At 43.6% G+C, this 16,369-nt stretch overlaps 1 protein-coding gene across 1 annotated transcript in view; it reads left to right on the top strand.

The window, feature by feature from the left end:
- CAP2 (cyclase associated actin cytoskeleton regulatory protein 2) overlaps positions 1–16,369 on the top strand; it is a 144,011-nt gene that overhangs the window by 102,812 nt on the left and 24,830 nt on the right. The window contains exons 5-7 of the mRNA XM_075585642.1: positions 867–1,010; positions 1,497–1,582; positions 5,507–5,612. Coding sequence (XP_075441757.1) covers positions 867–1,010; positions 1,497–1,582; positions 5,507–5,612 — 336 coding nt within the window. The remainder of the gene's footprint in view (positions 1–866; positions 1,011–1,496; positions 1,583–5,506; positions 5,613–16,369) is intronic.

Here is a 16,369-nt window from a genome sequence, read left to right as displayed (position 1 = left end):
TCTCACACACACTCCCCTACACACACTGCTCCTTCTCCCCCCCCCCCCCCCATTTCTGTCTCCCATCCCCACATACAAGCAGGCCCCTTTTCCCCATTCTCTCTCTTCCCCCCTATTTTCTCTCTTCCCCTCCATTTTCTCTCTTCCCCTCCATTCTCTCTCTCCCCATTCTCTATCTCCACCTATTCTACCCCACCATCCTCTCTTCCCCATTCTCTCTCTACCCCTATTCTCGCTCTAACCCCCACTCTCTCTTAGCCCCCTCCATCTCGCCCACTATTCCATCTCACTCCACCCCTTCCTCCATCCCCTCTATGCATTTCTCACCGCCAACCTCTATCTCTCACCCCCCTTCCTACATTCATCACCCCCCTCATCCTCTCATCCCAATTGCCCAGTCCCCATCACCTACCTAGTGGCACCGCCGCGCACTCCTCTTCTTCTGCCGCCGCCATCCTTCTCCTCCCGTCTCTGCTGGCCCATCCTGCACGCCATTAGCTGCTGTGCCCACGGCAACTGGCCCACTTCAACCCCCCCCCTCCCCTAGTTCTGCCTAAATATGTTTCTGTAACAATTCAGTCAAATGCTTTTGTAAAACTCCTCCAGAATCATCAAACTTAAACATCATTTCTCCTGGGTTATCAGTTTAGTCATAAAACCACTGTGCTGTTTCAAATAGATATTTCCCTATGGACATTGGGCAGGAGGGAAACAGGACATTTATACGAGTATTGAAACGGTCACTTTTCTGAATGGCAGTACTACTTGTTTACTTCTTTTGAAGCGGTGGAGTATAAAGCGAACGCAATTTATTCTATCCAAATTATTGCCGTTATTTTTACCAACAAATGTATGCTTTCTTACAGGCTGAGGAGGCCTTGCTTTTGAAGCCCATATCTGAAAAGATCCTTGAAATACAGACATTTAGAGAGAAAAATCGGGGAAGCAAAATGTTCAACCACCTCTCTGCTATCAGTGAGAGTATACCAGCACTTGGGTGGATTGCAATGGTGAGTTTAATTCTTTGGGATTTTTTTACAATCTTTTACAAACTTTTATTCAACATATCTTAGCTAAGCTCTGTTGCATAGCTAGGTTTTTGCTGTCCATTCTGCATTTAGCACATCAGTTAAAGGGCATTTATTTTTCATTTACCACAATCGACTTATTTTCTAATGTACATTCACGCACTATACAACATTGACTCTCCACTGACCAAGGGCTAGCCCCTTCTGACTAAAGTCATGTACCCCTTCCCTAAAGGTTCAGGGGCCTCTTTACTCACAGAGGTATGCTCAGTTTCTCACTATTATGAGAACTCTTACCTTTGACTATAGTATAAAGTGTTAACTCAGAGAAGCTCCTTGACAAGAAATAGCTACTATCCTGTTTTATGACATGAGGCGTGTGGGACGATTTCACAAGTGGTGTTGTTTACCCAGGTTTATTCTGGCTTGTTGTCTCTCTGCAGTTGACTAATCACACTCTATTTTCAGTCCCCTAAACCAGGTCCCTATGTCAAGGAGATGGCTGATGCTGCCACCTTTTACACTAACAGGGTATTAAAAGATTACAAAAACACGTAAGTTTACTGCATCTCCTTTTTTTTGTCATAGCACTGTATTGTATTGTATTGTATGTCTTTATTTATATAGTGCCAAAAGTGTACTCAGCGCTTCTCAAAGAATACAGTACAGAGAATTAAAATAATACATTAAGCGCAGCAAAAACAGACAATAGGAAAAGAAATCCCTGCCCCGAATAGCTTACAATCTAAGAGGTATGATGGGAGACTTACAGACAGCAGGTGAGGGAGTAAGTGCTCAGATGTAAGTGTAGAGTAAGTGTAGATGGCAGTGCTTGGCCACAATGGGTGGTAGGAGTGACTGTGGGACAATAGCCATGAGTGCAGGCTATTGGGATGCTTAATTTGTGGGGTGAATTTTAAGGTTAGTCAGTATTAAATCAGAAGGTTAACACCATTTACAGGGGAAGAGATGGCAGGGAAGTGTGGGTGTGATCAGGTGTGTATGTCTGGGTTCAGGCTTAGGGGAGATCCCCAGCAGCAGGAAGAAGTAGATAGAGGGTGTGAATAGAGGATTTGTGGGGGTGTTTTTTATTGAGGGGTAAAGAAGTTGTCGGGAGAGAGGTGTATAAATAATGGTGCTGTGGGGAGTGGGGAAGTTGGAGAGAACAGAGACGTTCACAAAGGAGTGAGGAAACAGTAAGCAGATAAAGCAGTAGGGAGGGCATAGTGAGATGTAGGAGGAGAGAAGTCCAGGTATTGGAGGATAGGAAGATTTCAAATAATCACCGCATTTAGAAAGTCAAGTTCTCACAGTTGCAGAGTTGTTGTTGTTGTTGAGCAGAGTCCAGATCTTCCTTTAATCTTCACCTCCAATTTCAGCTCCAAAATTAACTCCAGACACTTTCAATGTGACACTTTAATATGTTACACAGCCAGCACTATTTTTGTTCCCTAATGCTGATAGTAAAAGTTATTTTTAGGGAGATAATTAAAACTGGTTTATTTACATATTTAACTAAACATTTAAAAAAGTTATGCTGGGTAAAAACAATGACAAAAACCCTCCACTGTACAGTGTACAGTTAATAAAAATACCACTTGTGGTGCATTTGCATGTCTCAGACAGGTCTGCACCCATCTGTCCCCATTATAGCTTAGAAAACAGCGCTTCCACTGCAGCCAGGGATTCTGGGTAATGACATACAAATGAGCATGCACACAGTGTCACTCTTTACTTCGTCTCCATTTTAACATGGACCCCTACAAGTTAATGCTCGCTGCCTTATACAGCGTTTCAGCACAGCCTGATTGAAGGAAGTGCACAGCCAGTAAACCTACTCACAGACAGCTGTTTCGACCTTTTGGGTCTCATCAGTACGAGGCTGTTACTGGCTGTGCCCTGTGATGCTGGTAAGTGGGTATAACCAGACATTAAAAAAAGACAGGGGGTGGGTGGTTGATTTAATGACCTAGAAGACTGAGGTTTGAATGCTTAGTACAATATATTCCCTAAAGCCTCAGAACAGACCATCTTAAAGTTCCCACTTCATACAGATGTAACCGGTTGCACTTGGTCTATGCTGTCCCTGGTTATTTCTCATCTCTGTGTTGTGTTTGAAGATTTGGAGACCCTGACATTCACATTCACGCAGAAACTGCCTAAGGAGACATACGACGTGTGTTCCCAACAACAGATTTACAGGCTATAAAATATGCATTAAAATACAGCTCCACTATGCTGTCTCACAGAATATGCTTCCCTACAATGTACAGAAAGAATAAAAACGTCGAGGAATAACCCAGAAATGTGGTGACCTGAAAATGCCCCATTTATAAATAGGTAAACAAATAAAACCTAAACCTACTAACTGACCCATACCTGAAATCATAATAAATAGCTAGAAATATTCCCCCCCCCCCCCACAAATAACTGAATATAGTGCTGAACAACAAAATAAAATTTTTATCACTAAATTGTACATTTTAAAAATATTTAACAAGTTTCATAAGTTAATAAATTAAGTACTAACAGAGAGTAAAAATAATCCCTTCCCTGCTCTGCCGGCCCTGTCAGAGTCACATGGTATAAGAGACGCAACCGCTGACATAACATTTACTCATCCACTACTTTAAGTGGCAAAAACACACACGTTAAATTCCTTCATCCGGTATATCCTGAGAGGTTTGAAAGCTTGTAACATATCAACTACTTGTTGGTCCAATTAAAGGTATAATACACCCTACTCCCTCTCCCTCCTTTGTTACTACATAATAATAATAATAATAATAATAATAATAATAATAACAACATGTTCTTGTATAGCGCTGTTAGTTTTACATAGCGCTTTACAGAGACATTTTGCAGGCACAGGTGCTTACTGTGGCGCTTACAATCTATGTTCTTAGTGCCTGAGGCACAGGGAGATAAAGTGACTTGCCCAAGGTCACAAGGAGCCAACACCAGGAATTGAACCAGGCTCCCCTGCTTCAAACTCTCAGTGCCAGTCAGTGTCTTTACTCACTGAGCCGCTCCTTCTCCCTAAGTTTGGAAGAAAGGACCAACACGGCTACCCACCCCTTCTCTGCTTACTTTGTGTATTGAATACAGTTTTAGTGTAATACATCCATCCATTGTACTCTTGTTACACCAAGACATAAGTATCTGGCAGTGTTGACCAGTAGTTATGCTAAAATCCTTGCAAAAATATACTGCTTTGTCACCTAATGCTTAAAAGAAAACAGTCCTCAAATGGGGATGTTTGCTTTAAAGCAAAGAAGGTAAATAGTCAGACACCTTGGGTAAGGTGGTCCATTTCTGCTGTTTGTTTCTCTGTTTTCATTGGTTGATTCGGCTCCCAAAATAAGTAGGGCCAGCTTGATAAATTATGTTAATGAGATGGCAAAAATAACTGTATGTATATTGATCCCCCTGTACACATGCAGAGGACACGTGTCTCCAGCAAATTTCAGAAAAACTTCATTAATTACTAGAGCTGGGCAAAACCAAAGCTAATTTTTACATTCACAGAAAATGTGAATTCTTTTCTTTTTTTTTCAACACCAAACTGTGTTTTTTGATATGTTATTGCACGTTTTTGAATGGCAAAGAAAATTAAATTCCTGCAACAATAGATAGCAAATATGGGATAAATCCACTTGTTCTAGAAAAGGGGGGGCAACTCCAGTCCTCAAGGGCCACCAACAGGCCAGGTATTAGGGATATCCCTGCTTCAGCACAGGTGGCTCAATCAGTGGCTCAGCCGTTTACTGAACCACCTGTGCTGAAGCAAGGATATCCTTCAACTCTGATCTGTTGGTGGCCCTTTAGGACTGAAGTTCTAAGGTGTGTGTGTGTGTGTGTGTGTGTGTGTGTGTGTGTGTGTGTGTGTGTGTGTGTGTGTGTGTGTGTGTGTGTGTGTGTGTGTGTGTGTGTGTGTGTGTGTGTGTGTGTGTGTGTGTGTGTGTGTGTGAAAAATCTGCACAATTGTAGAGCTGAGAGGTTACATTTTTATCAATTGTGCATTATTTTGTAGAATGCAGGGGAGGGGGAAGCATCAGCAGGATATACATGTGTTAGTGGGAGACTGCACATTGTTTAGTTGGTGTGCAACAATTTCTTAAGCAATCCGTACTTTATCGGCTGGCAGGCACATAAAACGTTACTTTCCTGGCACAATCTAAAAGATGAATTGTTAAAGAAATGGTTGAACGTGAATTGAACCGTGTGTGGTCTTCCCAAGTACTAAAACATTTATTGCAAGTAAAACATTCGCACATTTGTCAGAGTCACAAAAGAACTCATACAGTCACGCATCAAGCACCAGGATATATGGGCGAGATATGGCTCGGGCGTGCTCCAGGGCAGCATGCTACGACTGTGTTCGCGATACCAAACCTTACTACCTTATCCTTTGATTACTATGATGTAAATTTTAAAAAAGTACTGGAAGCTAACACGTGTTATTTCATTTTGCACAGTGACGCACGTCATGTGGATTGGGTAAAATCATACTTGAATATTTGGAGTGAGCTGCAAGCGTACATTAAGGAATATCATACTACCGGCATTTCCTGGAGTAATACTGTAAGTACATACAGACAGGCTGCTTTAGGCATGTCAATGCTGGAGTATCCTCTTTTCCTCTGCCTCTTTTGTCCTACTAGTTACGTTTTTTTAGGCACACTTATTATTATAGTGGTGTTCGTCTACGTAAAAAATTATTTCTTGATGTGTTTACCTTTGATAGGTAGATCAGATGAGGCGAAACATTTGGTGATGCTGGAACGCTAAGCAAAGAGAAAAGTAATTTATAGCTAAATGGCATCTATATTTCCATCTATATTTCCACAAAGAAATGTGGTAGGAAAAAAACATGGACTTACTCCCAGTTCGTGTTATAGACCCATTCCTAATAATTTAATAATGGTTATATAAGATTTATTGTTGATCCCTAAAAAAGGTGTTCAAACTAAGTTTTGCCACAAAAATAGCCCTGGTTAATGCTATGTAAAAACAAATGTATATTCTGTCCCAATTTATCCAAAAATAAGATGTGTTCTAAAGACATTGATGACTTAGACCAGTGGTTTCCAACCTTTTTTTGGTTAAAGAACCCTATGTGAAATTTTGAAAAAACCCAACTCTTTCTAACAGCGCGTCAGAGATCAGGTGCATTGTATGGAACCCCAACCCTCTCTAACAGCGCGTCAGAGATCAGATGCATTGTAAGTGTAGCGAGGTCCCCCTCCCTTAACTCTGGTGAGGTGGAATTGCTCCGTTACTCCGTGGGCCTACGGGAGAGTGGCTGTGGCCATTTTGGGCATCGCGGAAAAACAACTCCCAGAAGCCTCTGGAGAAAGTTGCGGCGGCCATATTGGAATGGCTCCGCATGTAATGAAGCTGGACTAAGAGTGTGATATATATATAGTGTGATACTGTTATTACTGATGGTATTGGTTCCTATGAGGAGTCATCCAGCCAAGCACTGGGATTCCTCATGGGTGGAGGCGCTAAAAGAGAGAGCTCACCCCAGACTCAGGCCTCCAGTAAGCGATACATGGTGAGCTCTCTCTTTTAGCGCCTCCACCCATGAGGAATCCCAGTGCTTGGCTGTGGGTGGGTTTACTGGCTATGCATCTTAACCCCTGGCTGTGCTCAAAGCTCTGACCATGCAGCAAGCTGAAGCCTATAGGGGAACCATGTTGAATGGTTTTGAAGAAAAGGTGGCACTGTGTGCTCATTTGCATGTCATTTCCAAGAATCCCTTGCTGCATTGAAAGTGCTGTGGGCTGGGTGATAATGGTGAAAGGCGGGGTTGCTGACCTGTCTAAGACATGCAAATGAGCATACAGTAATATTTCCATTTGCTATATGCTTTGCTGTGGAAGGTTTTTGTCACTTTTTTTACCCACCATAACTTAACTAAGTATATATATATATACCTATATATATAAAAATGAAACTTGTTTGATTGTTAGTAGATGTGGGAATTCTCATTGGTCCCTCGGTCCGCCCGCCATGCCCTGCCTCCCCCACGACTCTCATTGGCCAAGAGGTACGCTGACATCACGGACACACCTACTCCACTGTGACACAAATAGACACACACACATACTGCCACAGAGTCTCACCCCTGCAGACTCACCATACCCCCTGAGACTGTCACCCGAGACTCTGAAGCCTAAACAAGAGACTCTCTCCCTGCGGACTCACCCTACACCCCTGTGATCACCCCTGCGGAGTCACCCACCAACCTTGGTAAGTTTAACCCACTTATCACACAAACCACCTCTGCTGTCCACCCCCCCTCTTACCCGTCCACGCTCTCACAAATTACGACCTCAGCAGTCGCCTTACTGTCTCTCTGCTATCCCGCACGCTAATCTATGTCCCCGCTTACCCCTATCAACCCTCATAGGTGGAGGCGCTGCACTAAATGAGAGAGAGCTCACCCCAGGCTCCCAGAAGCGGAGGCTCAGGCCTCCTGTGAGCGATACAGGTACTGGTGGCACGAGTAATCGCCCACAGTTTCCCAGGGGGAAAGGGGCTTAAATAAGGAACCCCAACCCTCTCTAACAGCACGTCAGAGATCAGATGCATTGTAAATTCTTTTGTATTTGGTACAATTTTAAAATTACCTGAAAATTACAGGAAACCCTTTAGGGATGCCCGGGGAACCCAAGGGTTCCTAGGAACTGTGGTTGTAAAACACTGACAGGCGATTGCAGTATTTCTTTTTGCCGGATTCCAAAGCAAAGACAAATCAATTTACATCTAAATGACAACAAATAAGTCAGCTTTAAATAAAAAATAAATGTGATAGAAATGGCAAATATCCGCTCCCAGTTAGTATTTCAGACCCATTCCTGATACTTTCAAAATTACTACACAGAGCTTCTTGTTGATGTCTAAAAAAATTGTCCTAAAACTCAAAATGAAAGGTGCATAGCTGAGATTTCCCCTCTAAACAAAATAGCCCTGACATGAGTCAGCCCTGTGGAAGTATGTTCAAAATGTTAAAGTTAAACCAATGTATTATTTCTTCTAGAAAAGATCCCCCTTTTGCATAAGGATGCAACACTGCCCTCTCCAGTAGAGAAAAAGTTAACATTTAGAGTAGTTTACCACAGTTGACCTTTCCAACAAATCAACAGCTGTACCGAGCAACTGTTCCTTTTATAACATTGGCGCCTTCCAATGTAAGTGGCTTCCTTGAGTGATCCTATTGAACTGCAGCACGCTTCTCTATGGGGGCCTGACAGCAGCTGTGGCACAGACTAACAAGAAGGCCTTAGAAAAGGTTTGTTTTAGTGCAAGGACTGTCATCGGACTTACATTAAAACACTTGCAGTATGTTTCTCTAAAGACACCGGAACAACTGGTGGCATTTGATGTTTCGAAACACGTGCGTGCTAAAAACCATATGCTGAAAAGAATATTGAGGTAATCTTCAATGGCCATAGTCGAAATCGCAATAAGAAAGAGGATTACTTGAGCAATATGATATATATATATATATATATGGGTGAACATGCATTGCTACTGTACTGTTTGATATTGCAAATGCAGCTGCATCACTTTAATTTTTGGTAACATTAAAAGAATTCAAATTCAATCTTGCATATTAGTTGGGGCTCATTTTTTAAAACCAAAATAGTTAATACTGATGCATTTTTTTATTTTCATACAATGTACTGCAATAGATACATTTGCTTTACAACTATACATACAGTACAGGATGTCATCTTTGTTTGTTAGAGGCAGCTCCACACGATTACATGCGTGGGTTACAGGTATCTCATAGTGACATTGCAGTACACTGTGGGAAATAAATGTGGAGATGAGGCTTGCTTCAGATTTTCCTATTTATGTACGTGAACGTGAATTGCCCAGCATCAAACTTTCTAATCAAATCTGAAGAATACAGAAGGTTAAATATTTCCTGTCTACTTTACCACTTAACAATGGAGCAAATAAAAACAAAGTTCATTACATTTAGAAGCAATTGATTTGGTGAAGTGAATGCATAGGTAATGTGGTTCTTAAGGATATTTGAGTAATCATCTTAGTTGGATGTATTTAAAGTGAAATCATTATTTAATATGAATGTTTGCATTGTTTGCTTTGTAATCGCAAGCAGAAAAATGGCAAAATTCAGCTAAGGCTGCAGCCACGGTGCAGAGAGCGCGCTCATGCTTGAGAGCGCCGTGACCTCACCAACTCTCTGAGCAAGAGCGCTATGTCCTGCACACCACAGTCACATACAGTTTAATGTGCTTCGCTGTGATTGGGTGGCTTAATGCTTCAGTCTGATTGGTTTTGGTGGCTGGTGCTGTGTGATTCGTTGTTGCCATGTCATGTGACCCTTTAGCACACTTAGAAATCAATTTTGCCTGTCTTCCCAAATGCAAAGCATTGGAAAGCATACGTGCACATGTGCACGCACACGCAGTGTGGACATGTGCACCTACCATCATGTATTCGATTGCGCCAAGTGCAAGCGCCAAGCGAGCGTCATACTGACATCCTACTGTTATCAACCAAGGAACGGCTGCATTAAAATGTATCATTACCTGGACAAAGTCTGACCTTCTCTCCAATATATGAGAAATATAACAGTACGGTGACCATACAATGTCATACATCCAATATACTGTACAGCTCAACCCCGTTATAACGCGATCCGTTACAAAGCGAATCCGCTTATAACGCGATGCAAGAGTGGTTCCCAATTTTCGTATTTATGAATACTTTACAACACGATTATTGGTATCTTAAATACTTTATTGTACAATGCATACAATTGTACATTATTTGTAACGCGATCCGCTTATAACGCAAAGTGATTATTTGGACCCCAAGCACAGCGTTATAAGGGGGTTGAGCTGTATGTGTTAAAGCACGCACCATACAGTAAGAAAGTGATGATAATAATGTGCTAAACTTACACTCATGACCGCCAACAGTATTTTTTGGGCCCAGGACAAATTTGAAGAATGGGGCCCCTGCAAAATTTACAACTTTTCCCTCTAATGCCTTTTCCTCTCACACCTTTTATGTCATTCTATCTTTTCCCCTTCTGTGTCTCTGCTCTCCCCTCCTCCAATGTATTTCTAATCTTTCTCCCGCACCCCCGCATGTATTTCTCTCCTCTCCCCCAGCATGTCTTTAATTCTTCCTTATTCTTTCCTTCCACTAATGTGTTTCTCGATGTAGTTTCACCCTTATGTACTTCTTTCCTCCAATGTCTTTCTCTTCCCCCTTGACTCTTATTTTTCTATTCGTGTCATTTCTCTTTAACATTCAATTTTCTCTTTCTCTCTCCCCTCCCTCCCCCGCAAGTCTCTCAAATCCCCTCCCCCCCCCCCCCCAGTATGTCTCTCCTCTCCCCGCAGCATCTCTCTCCTCCCTCCCGGCATATCTTTTTCTCCCCTCAACCCCAATCATGTCTCTCGCTTCTCTCCCACACCCAAGCATGTCTTTCTCCTCCTCCCCCAGCCTCTTTTTCACTCTCGTCCCCCAGCATCTCTCTCCCCCCCAGCATGTCTCTCTCTCCCCTCCCCCCTGCATGTCTTTCTCTTTCCATTCCCCCCAGTATGTATTTTTCTATCCCCTCCCACCCACCCAGAATGTCTTTTCCCCCTCGCAACCCCAAGCATGTCTCCCCCCACCCCCCTGCAGCCTGTAACTCTCCTTTTCCCCAGCATCTTTTTCTCTCCTCCCTCATGTATTTATATTAGTTCCATGTCATGTGTTTTTTCCTCCCTCTTCTCTTTTCTCACACATGCCATTCTCTTTATTTAGTCCCTCAAATTTCTTCCCCCCCCGTATATTTTCACCACTTTCCCCTTCATCGTCTCTTTAACAATCTGATTTATCTTCAACCAGTATCTTTTTCTCTTTTCTTTCCCCCTTTGTTACCCTTTCTCTCTCTCACCCCCCCCCCCCTCATGTTTCTCTTTTCCCTCTTATGTATTTCTCTTTGTACTTTATTTTCTCTTTATGTTTTTCTTTCTTCCTTTCTTACTTCTTCCTTTTCATGTCTGTTTGCATCCCCCTTCCCAACCTCTGCCCTTTCTCAGCCTGTCTCTCGAGCTGCAGCTTGTGCCCGCAATCCTCGAGGCCCCGCCCACCGATGGAGGCTCTGCAGAGTAAGGGAATTCCCCTTTGTGATCTTCCTGCTGCATCTCAGGCCCCGCCCCCTGACCCAGGCCCCACCCACCTGCAGAGGAAGGGATTTCCCCTTTGTGATCTTCCTGCTGCATCTCAGGCCCCGCCCCCTGACCCAGGCCCCGCCCACCTGCAGAGGCAGGGATTTCCCTTTGTGAACTTCCTGCTGCATCTCAGGCCCCGCCCCCTGACCCAAGCCCCGCCCACCTGCAGAGGAAGGGATTTGCCCTTTGTGATCTTCCTGCTGCATCTCAGGCCCCGCCCCCTGACCCAGGCCCCGTCCACCTGCAGAGGAAGGGATTTGCCCTTTGTGAACTTCCTGCTGCATGTCAGGCCCCGCCCCCTGACCCAAGCCCCGTCCACCTGCAGAGGAAGGGATTTGCCCTTTGTGAACTTCCTGCTGCATGTCAGGCCCTGCCCCCTGACCCAAGCCCCGCCCACCTGCAGAGGAAGGGATTTGCCCTTTGTGAACTTCCTGCTGCATGTCAGGCCCCGCCCCCTGACCCAAGCCCCGCCCACCTGCAGAGGAAGGGATTTCCCCTTTGTGATCTTCCTGCTGCATCTCAGGCCCCGCCCCCTGACCCAAGCCCCGCCCACCTGCAGAGGAAGGGATTTCCCCTTTGTGATCTTCCTGCTGCATCTCAGGCCCCGCCCCCTGACCCAAGCCCCGCCCACCTGCAGAGGAAGGGATTTCCCCTTTGTGATCTTCCTGCTGCATCTCAGGCCCCGCCCCCTGACCCAGGCCCCGCCCACCTGCAGAGGAAGGGATTTCCCCTTTGTGATCTTCCTGCTGCATCTCAGGCCCCGCCCCCTGACCCCGGCCCCGCCCACCTGCAGAGGAAGGGATTTCCCCTTTGTGATCCTCCTGCTGCATCTCAGGCCCCGCCCCCTGACCCCGGCCCCGCCCACCTGCAGAGGAAGGGATTTCCCCTTTGTGATCCTCCTGCTGCATCTCAGGCCCCGCCCCCTGACCCAGGCCCCGCCCACCTGCAGAGGAAGGGATTTCCCTCTGTGATCTTCCTGCTGCATCTCAGGCCCCAGGCAGACAGTTAATGTGTGGGCAGAGGGACGGGGCCTAACCACACAGGGTCCAGGACAGCAATTCTGTCTGTCACCCCCCCCCACCCCCATGTCAGCGGCCCTGCTTACACTTGTACAGCAGATATTATTTGGCATCCTTTTTACTCTGAAATAGTGAACACAATTAACGCCCAGGTCCGTTATCGATGTAACGAGGCGTTAACCTAAGTTAATGCCGCATAAAGTGCTAACATGCATATTCAAAGCTCGGTAACGTAGATAATGATTTTGATAACATATCGCGATTAGCATGGAGTTAGCAGGCCGCTGTGGATTTGGGCTTATGTGATCAGTGAATAAAGTGTCACGGTAAGAGCCATAATAAAGAATGAAAAATATATATGTGTGTATGTAATTGTTAACACTGCTACTGCTAACAGAGGGGTCTGCAATGCATTGCTAGTCAAGTAAACTGCTGAGCTGCTTGGTACGAAGAGAACATGAGACTAGTGGAAATATAAACATCCCAGCAAGTACTGAGCAGGTGACAAACGGAGATACTTCAAAAGAGAGCCACACAGACTGAGGTCTGTATAAACACGTAATCCTGCCCAGCCATTGCAAGGAAAAAAAGGCAGAGACCTCTTTTTTTTTTAATGACAATAACAGAAGTGGCTGAACATCAGCTGTTTCCTCTTGTAACTTATACATCAGTGCACATCAGGACTGCTCGCAGACAGGTGGCTGAAAGAGCAGTGCTGAACAGGGACACGAGCTGGCTACATTTCCAGAAGAAGCACCTTAACAAAGGATCTATGTCTGTGTCATAATCCACCTGTTCGCCAAAGCTGTTATCTGATATCTAGAGGCCTCACCATGTGTTCCCATGCACAGAGAAAGAAAGTGCGCACTTGAGATCACCTCGGTGTTATAAATTGGACGAAGCTATTTTCCTAGCCAACCCGTAGCATGTAATGGACTAGATAGAACGATAATGTTTTGCTTTGTTTGTTTGTGGAACTGCTGCTTTAAAACCCAACTGTTATCTCAGACATATGTGAAAATCATACTCGTTATCATACGTTAGTGTTATGTATGTGATATGTTTCGAAAATTATTTTCATCCCATTAAGATGTGTATTTTACAACATCAGATAAGCAACAGAAGTTGTAATGTTAAACGTTTATTAGTTATATACTAGATGAGGTTGACAAAAAGACATATGTCCGAGGCCAACCTTCGTTAAAGTCTAATTGGGTGAGATTCTCATCCTATATTTATAGTTCTATTGATCCAGAGGAAGCAAACAAAAAAGTCCAGCAAAACATTGACCAATTATGTCTCATAAGGGAGGGGGAGAACCTTGCTGGCTCCAGTAATGGCAAACAGATTTCTCCCTGGATCAACACCCTTCCTATGTTTAAGTTGCAGAGGCATTTTCTTATATTCCATTATTTTGTTTAGTTGGAACACATTTTGCCGTTCAGAATTCATGCAGAAATGTGTTTAACATAGGCTGCATAAAACTGCTACAAACATTTGTATTCATCTAATTAAAAAATGTTGCTTTATTGATTTATAATATTTATTTTCATATACATAATTAAGGTAGTGTACACAGATCTGTATGAGATGTATTTAACAAAGACGGTAAATCCTCTCCCTGAAAAGCTTAAGAGATAGCAGTTAAAGGCTTACGGTCCCATCCTCCTTTTCAAAATACCAACCTAATAACTGATGCAACACATTTTTAGGTTGGAAGAAAAAGGTCACAGCTTTATTTTTAACAACATATGTTAAAAACACTCTAACTGCCTGCCACCCCTAACACGTTTAGACCTGTTGCCTTAATGCAGAAAAGCGGGGGGGGGGGAGGGACCTCTTCACGGTCCAGCAATAGGGTTCTTCCACCACACCCTATAAAAAGGGAGCAGATCCTTCCCATCCAGCTATTGGCTGCACTCTCTACCCCGCCCCCTGTTCAGGATACTTTGGCTCTACGTTCTCCTCCAGTGGCAGCTTAGACCCAACCGTACGGCTGGCGCCCCGCATTCCCACGTGTTGATAGGGACCGATAGCACCGACAGCGCCTCCAGCCTATCGATCAGTTCTTGGAGCTCTACCGGGACCTTCCTGGACAGTATACGCCCATATCTTTACCCGTCTTCAGCATCACTGAGCTTGGCTGGCACAGCAGTTCTGCAAAGCTGTGACGAGGAAAACCGTGTTCCTGCTTCACAACATGTTAGAAATTAATATAACCTTTGGGGATTGGTTGCTTTTATACTCCCCTTGTTCCCTTCTCATTGTCCCTAAGCTACGTAGGGGGGTCCAGCAGCCCTCCTCTTCCTCCCCCCGCAGTCAGGGCCAACCACTCTAATCCGGCTATCGCAGCGGTTATGGAGCCAGCGGCCCCATGCTGGGCCATCTGCAGCTTCTTTGTCCAAGGTCACAGACCTGTGCATTGTCCAAAAGACCTTCTTATTCTTGTATAACAGAGAGAAACTACCCAACACTCTTAGAACTAAATATATTTATTGGTATTAAACCTCAGCACAGGTTTATATACTCAATTTCAACACAGACTTATCTTTGTGAAGGCGAGAGAGATCCCCAAGTGTTACTTTTACAAAGTTGTGTGACATAGGGTTTAATAGTGCAAAAACAAAGAAAGAATATACTGCTCGCTGACAAATAATTCTGTGATATGTGAATATGAGTTGCGCCCACAAATGCCTGGAGTGGCATTGGGTGCAGCAGATGAGCTGAATGAAGTATTTTTCCAAAATTAGAGAGGAAGGTGTGTTATCACCCTCTCTCTAGCTAGAAGCCCATTAGTAGATGCACTCCGGGACTATTAAAACATAACATTTATTGGGTATAATACTAAAAAAGTTTACACATGAAAAAATATATAGAACAAATATGTGTATGGTGTAATAAAAATAGGGTGGGAGTGTGACAGGTGTGGTAAGGTTGAACCCCAGGTGTATTGCCAATTATTAACTCATTACCAAATAATATTGTATATTGGACAAAATACTAACAGTAAAAAACGCAATAGAACCAACCAGGGGGACCTTACTAATGATAGGGTAACTGAACCCGAGTGCCTCTACAATGATGTAACTAATATATAGCCTGCTGGTGCTGTAATAGAATGTAATCACTGACACAGCATACCCATCAAGCCAACCTATGATTGCAAAACATAGAATAAACCTGCTTGATCTAATGAAGGCTAACTACAGCAGATATGGTTGTAATCTAAGACCTAAGTATGATATAAGGGTCAACAAGACCATGATACAGCTCTAACCTAATGATAGATATAACTCCTAACTACTGAATTAGAATGATCACAATTGATACAGGTTCGATTCAACACAATCATAGGTTGGTGGTATGTGGATTGAGCCTGTGCAGGACAACATCTATACACTTGTGATGGTATAATACATCAATGTCAATCTATGAATAAAATATCCATTAAAGTGTATAGTGTGGTACTCTGTATTGTATATTACTTGTTACCATAGCTGTAGCTGAATAGATAGGGTAACAATCACTCACTGTAATGATACAATATAGGGTGATGGTGACCACAGTCCTAGTGTATAGTAGTAATATATCCACAGGGAAATATAGCCTGATGCTGCACAGTATGTAATGATATGGTGAATGGGTTTAATAGTGCTCTGTAGAAAATCCATATTATTGTACTGTATGTTTTCCATATCTGCCCTGTATTCACAAGCTGCTTCTCCCATGTTCTTGCTAAATGGTGTTGTCCTTTCAAAAGGATCAATAAGCACAGGCCTTTAAAAAATGTGAGCTCAAAAATACACACCAATGTGTATTGAACCCGTTTCTTATTTTTCTGCACAGAGTGTCTTTCCAGAGCAGATATCCAGGACTTCCGCACACACTAAACCTTTCGCAACATTTAGTGATTATCCCTCGATGTGACATAAAAGAAAGTGAGTTACCTGTAAGTGGATTTGGAGGTGTCAGTTTTAACAGTGCTTGATTAGTGCTAGCTTGATTAAAACCGTATCAGTATTACTCCAATAGGAAAACAATTGGATTATTTCACAGAAAAGTGTGTTATTCATGTAACAGGGTATGTCCAGCCGTACCTGTTTCTCCC

Source organism: Ascaphus truei, chromosome 2, assembly GCF_040206685.1.
Source record: "Ascaphus truei isolate aAscTru1 chromosome 2, aAscTru1.hap1, whole genome shotgun sequence".
Classification (NCBI taxonomy): domain Eukaryota; kingdom Metazoa; phylum Chordata; class Amphibia; order Anura; family Ascaphidae; genus Ascaphus; species Ascaphus truei.
This window is presented reverse-complemented; position numbering and strand designations above follow the sequence as displayed.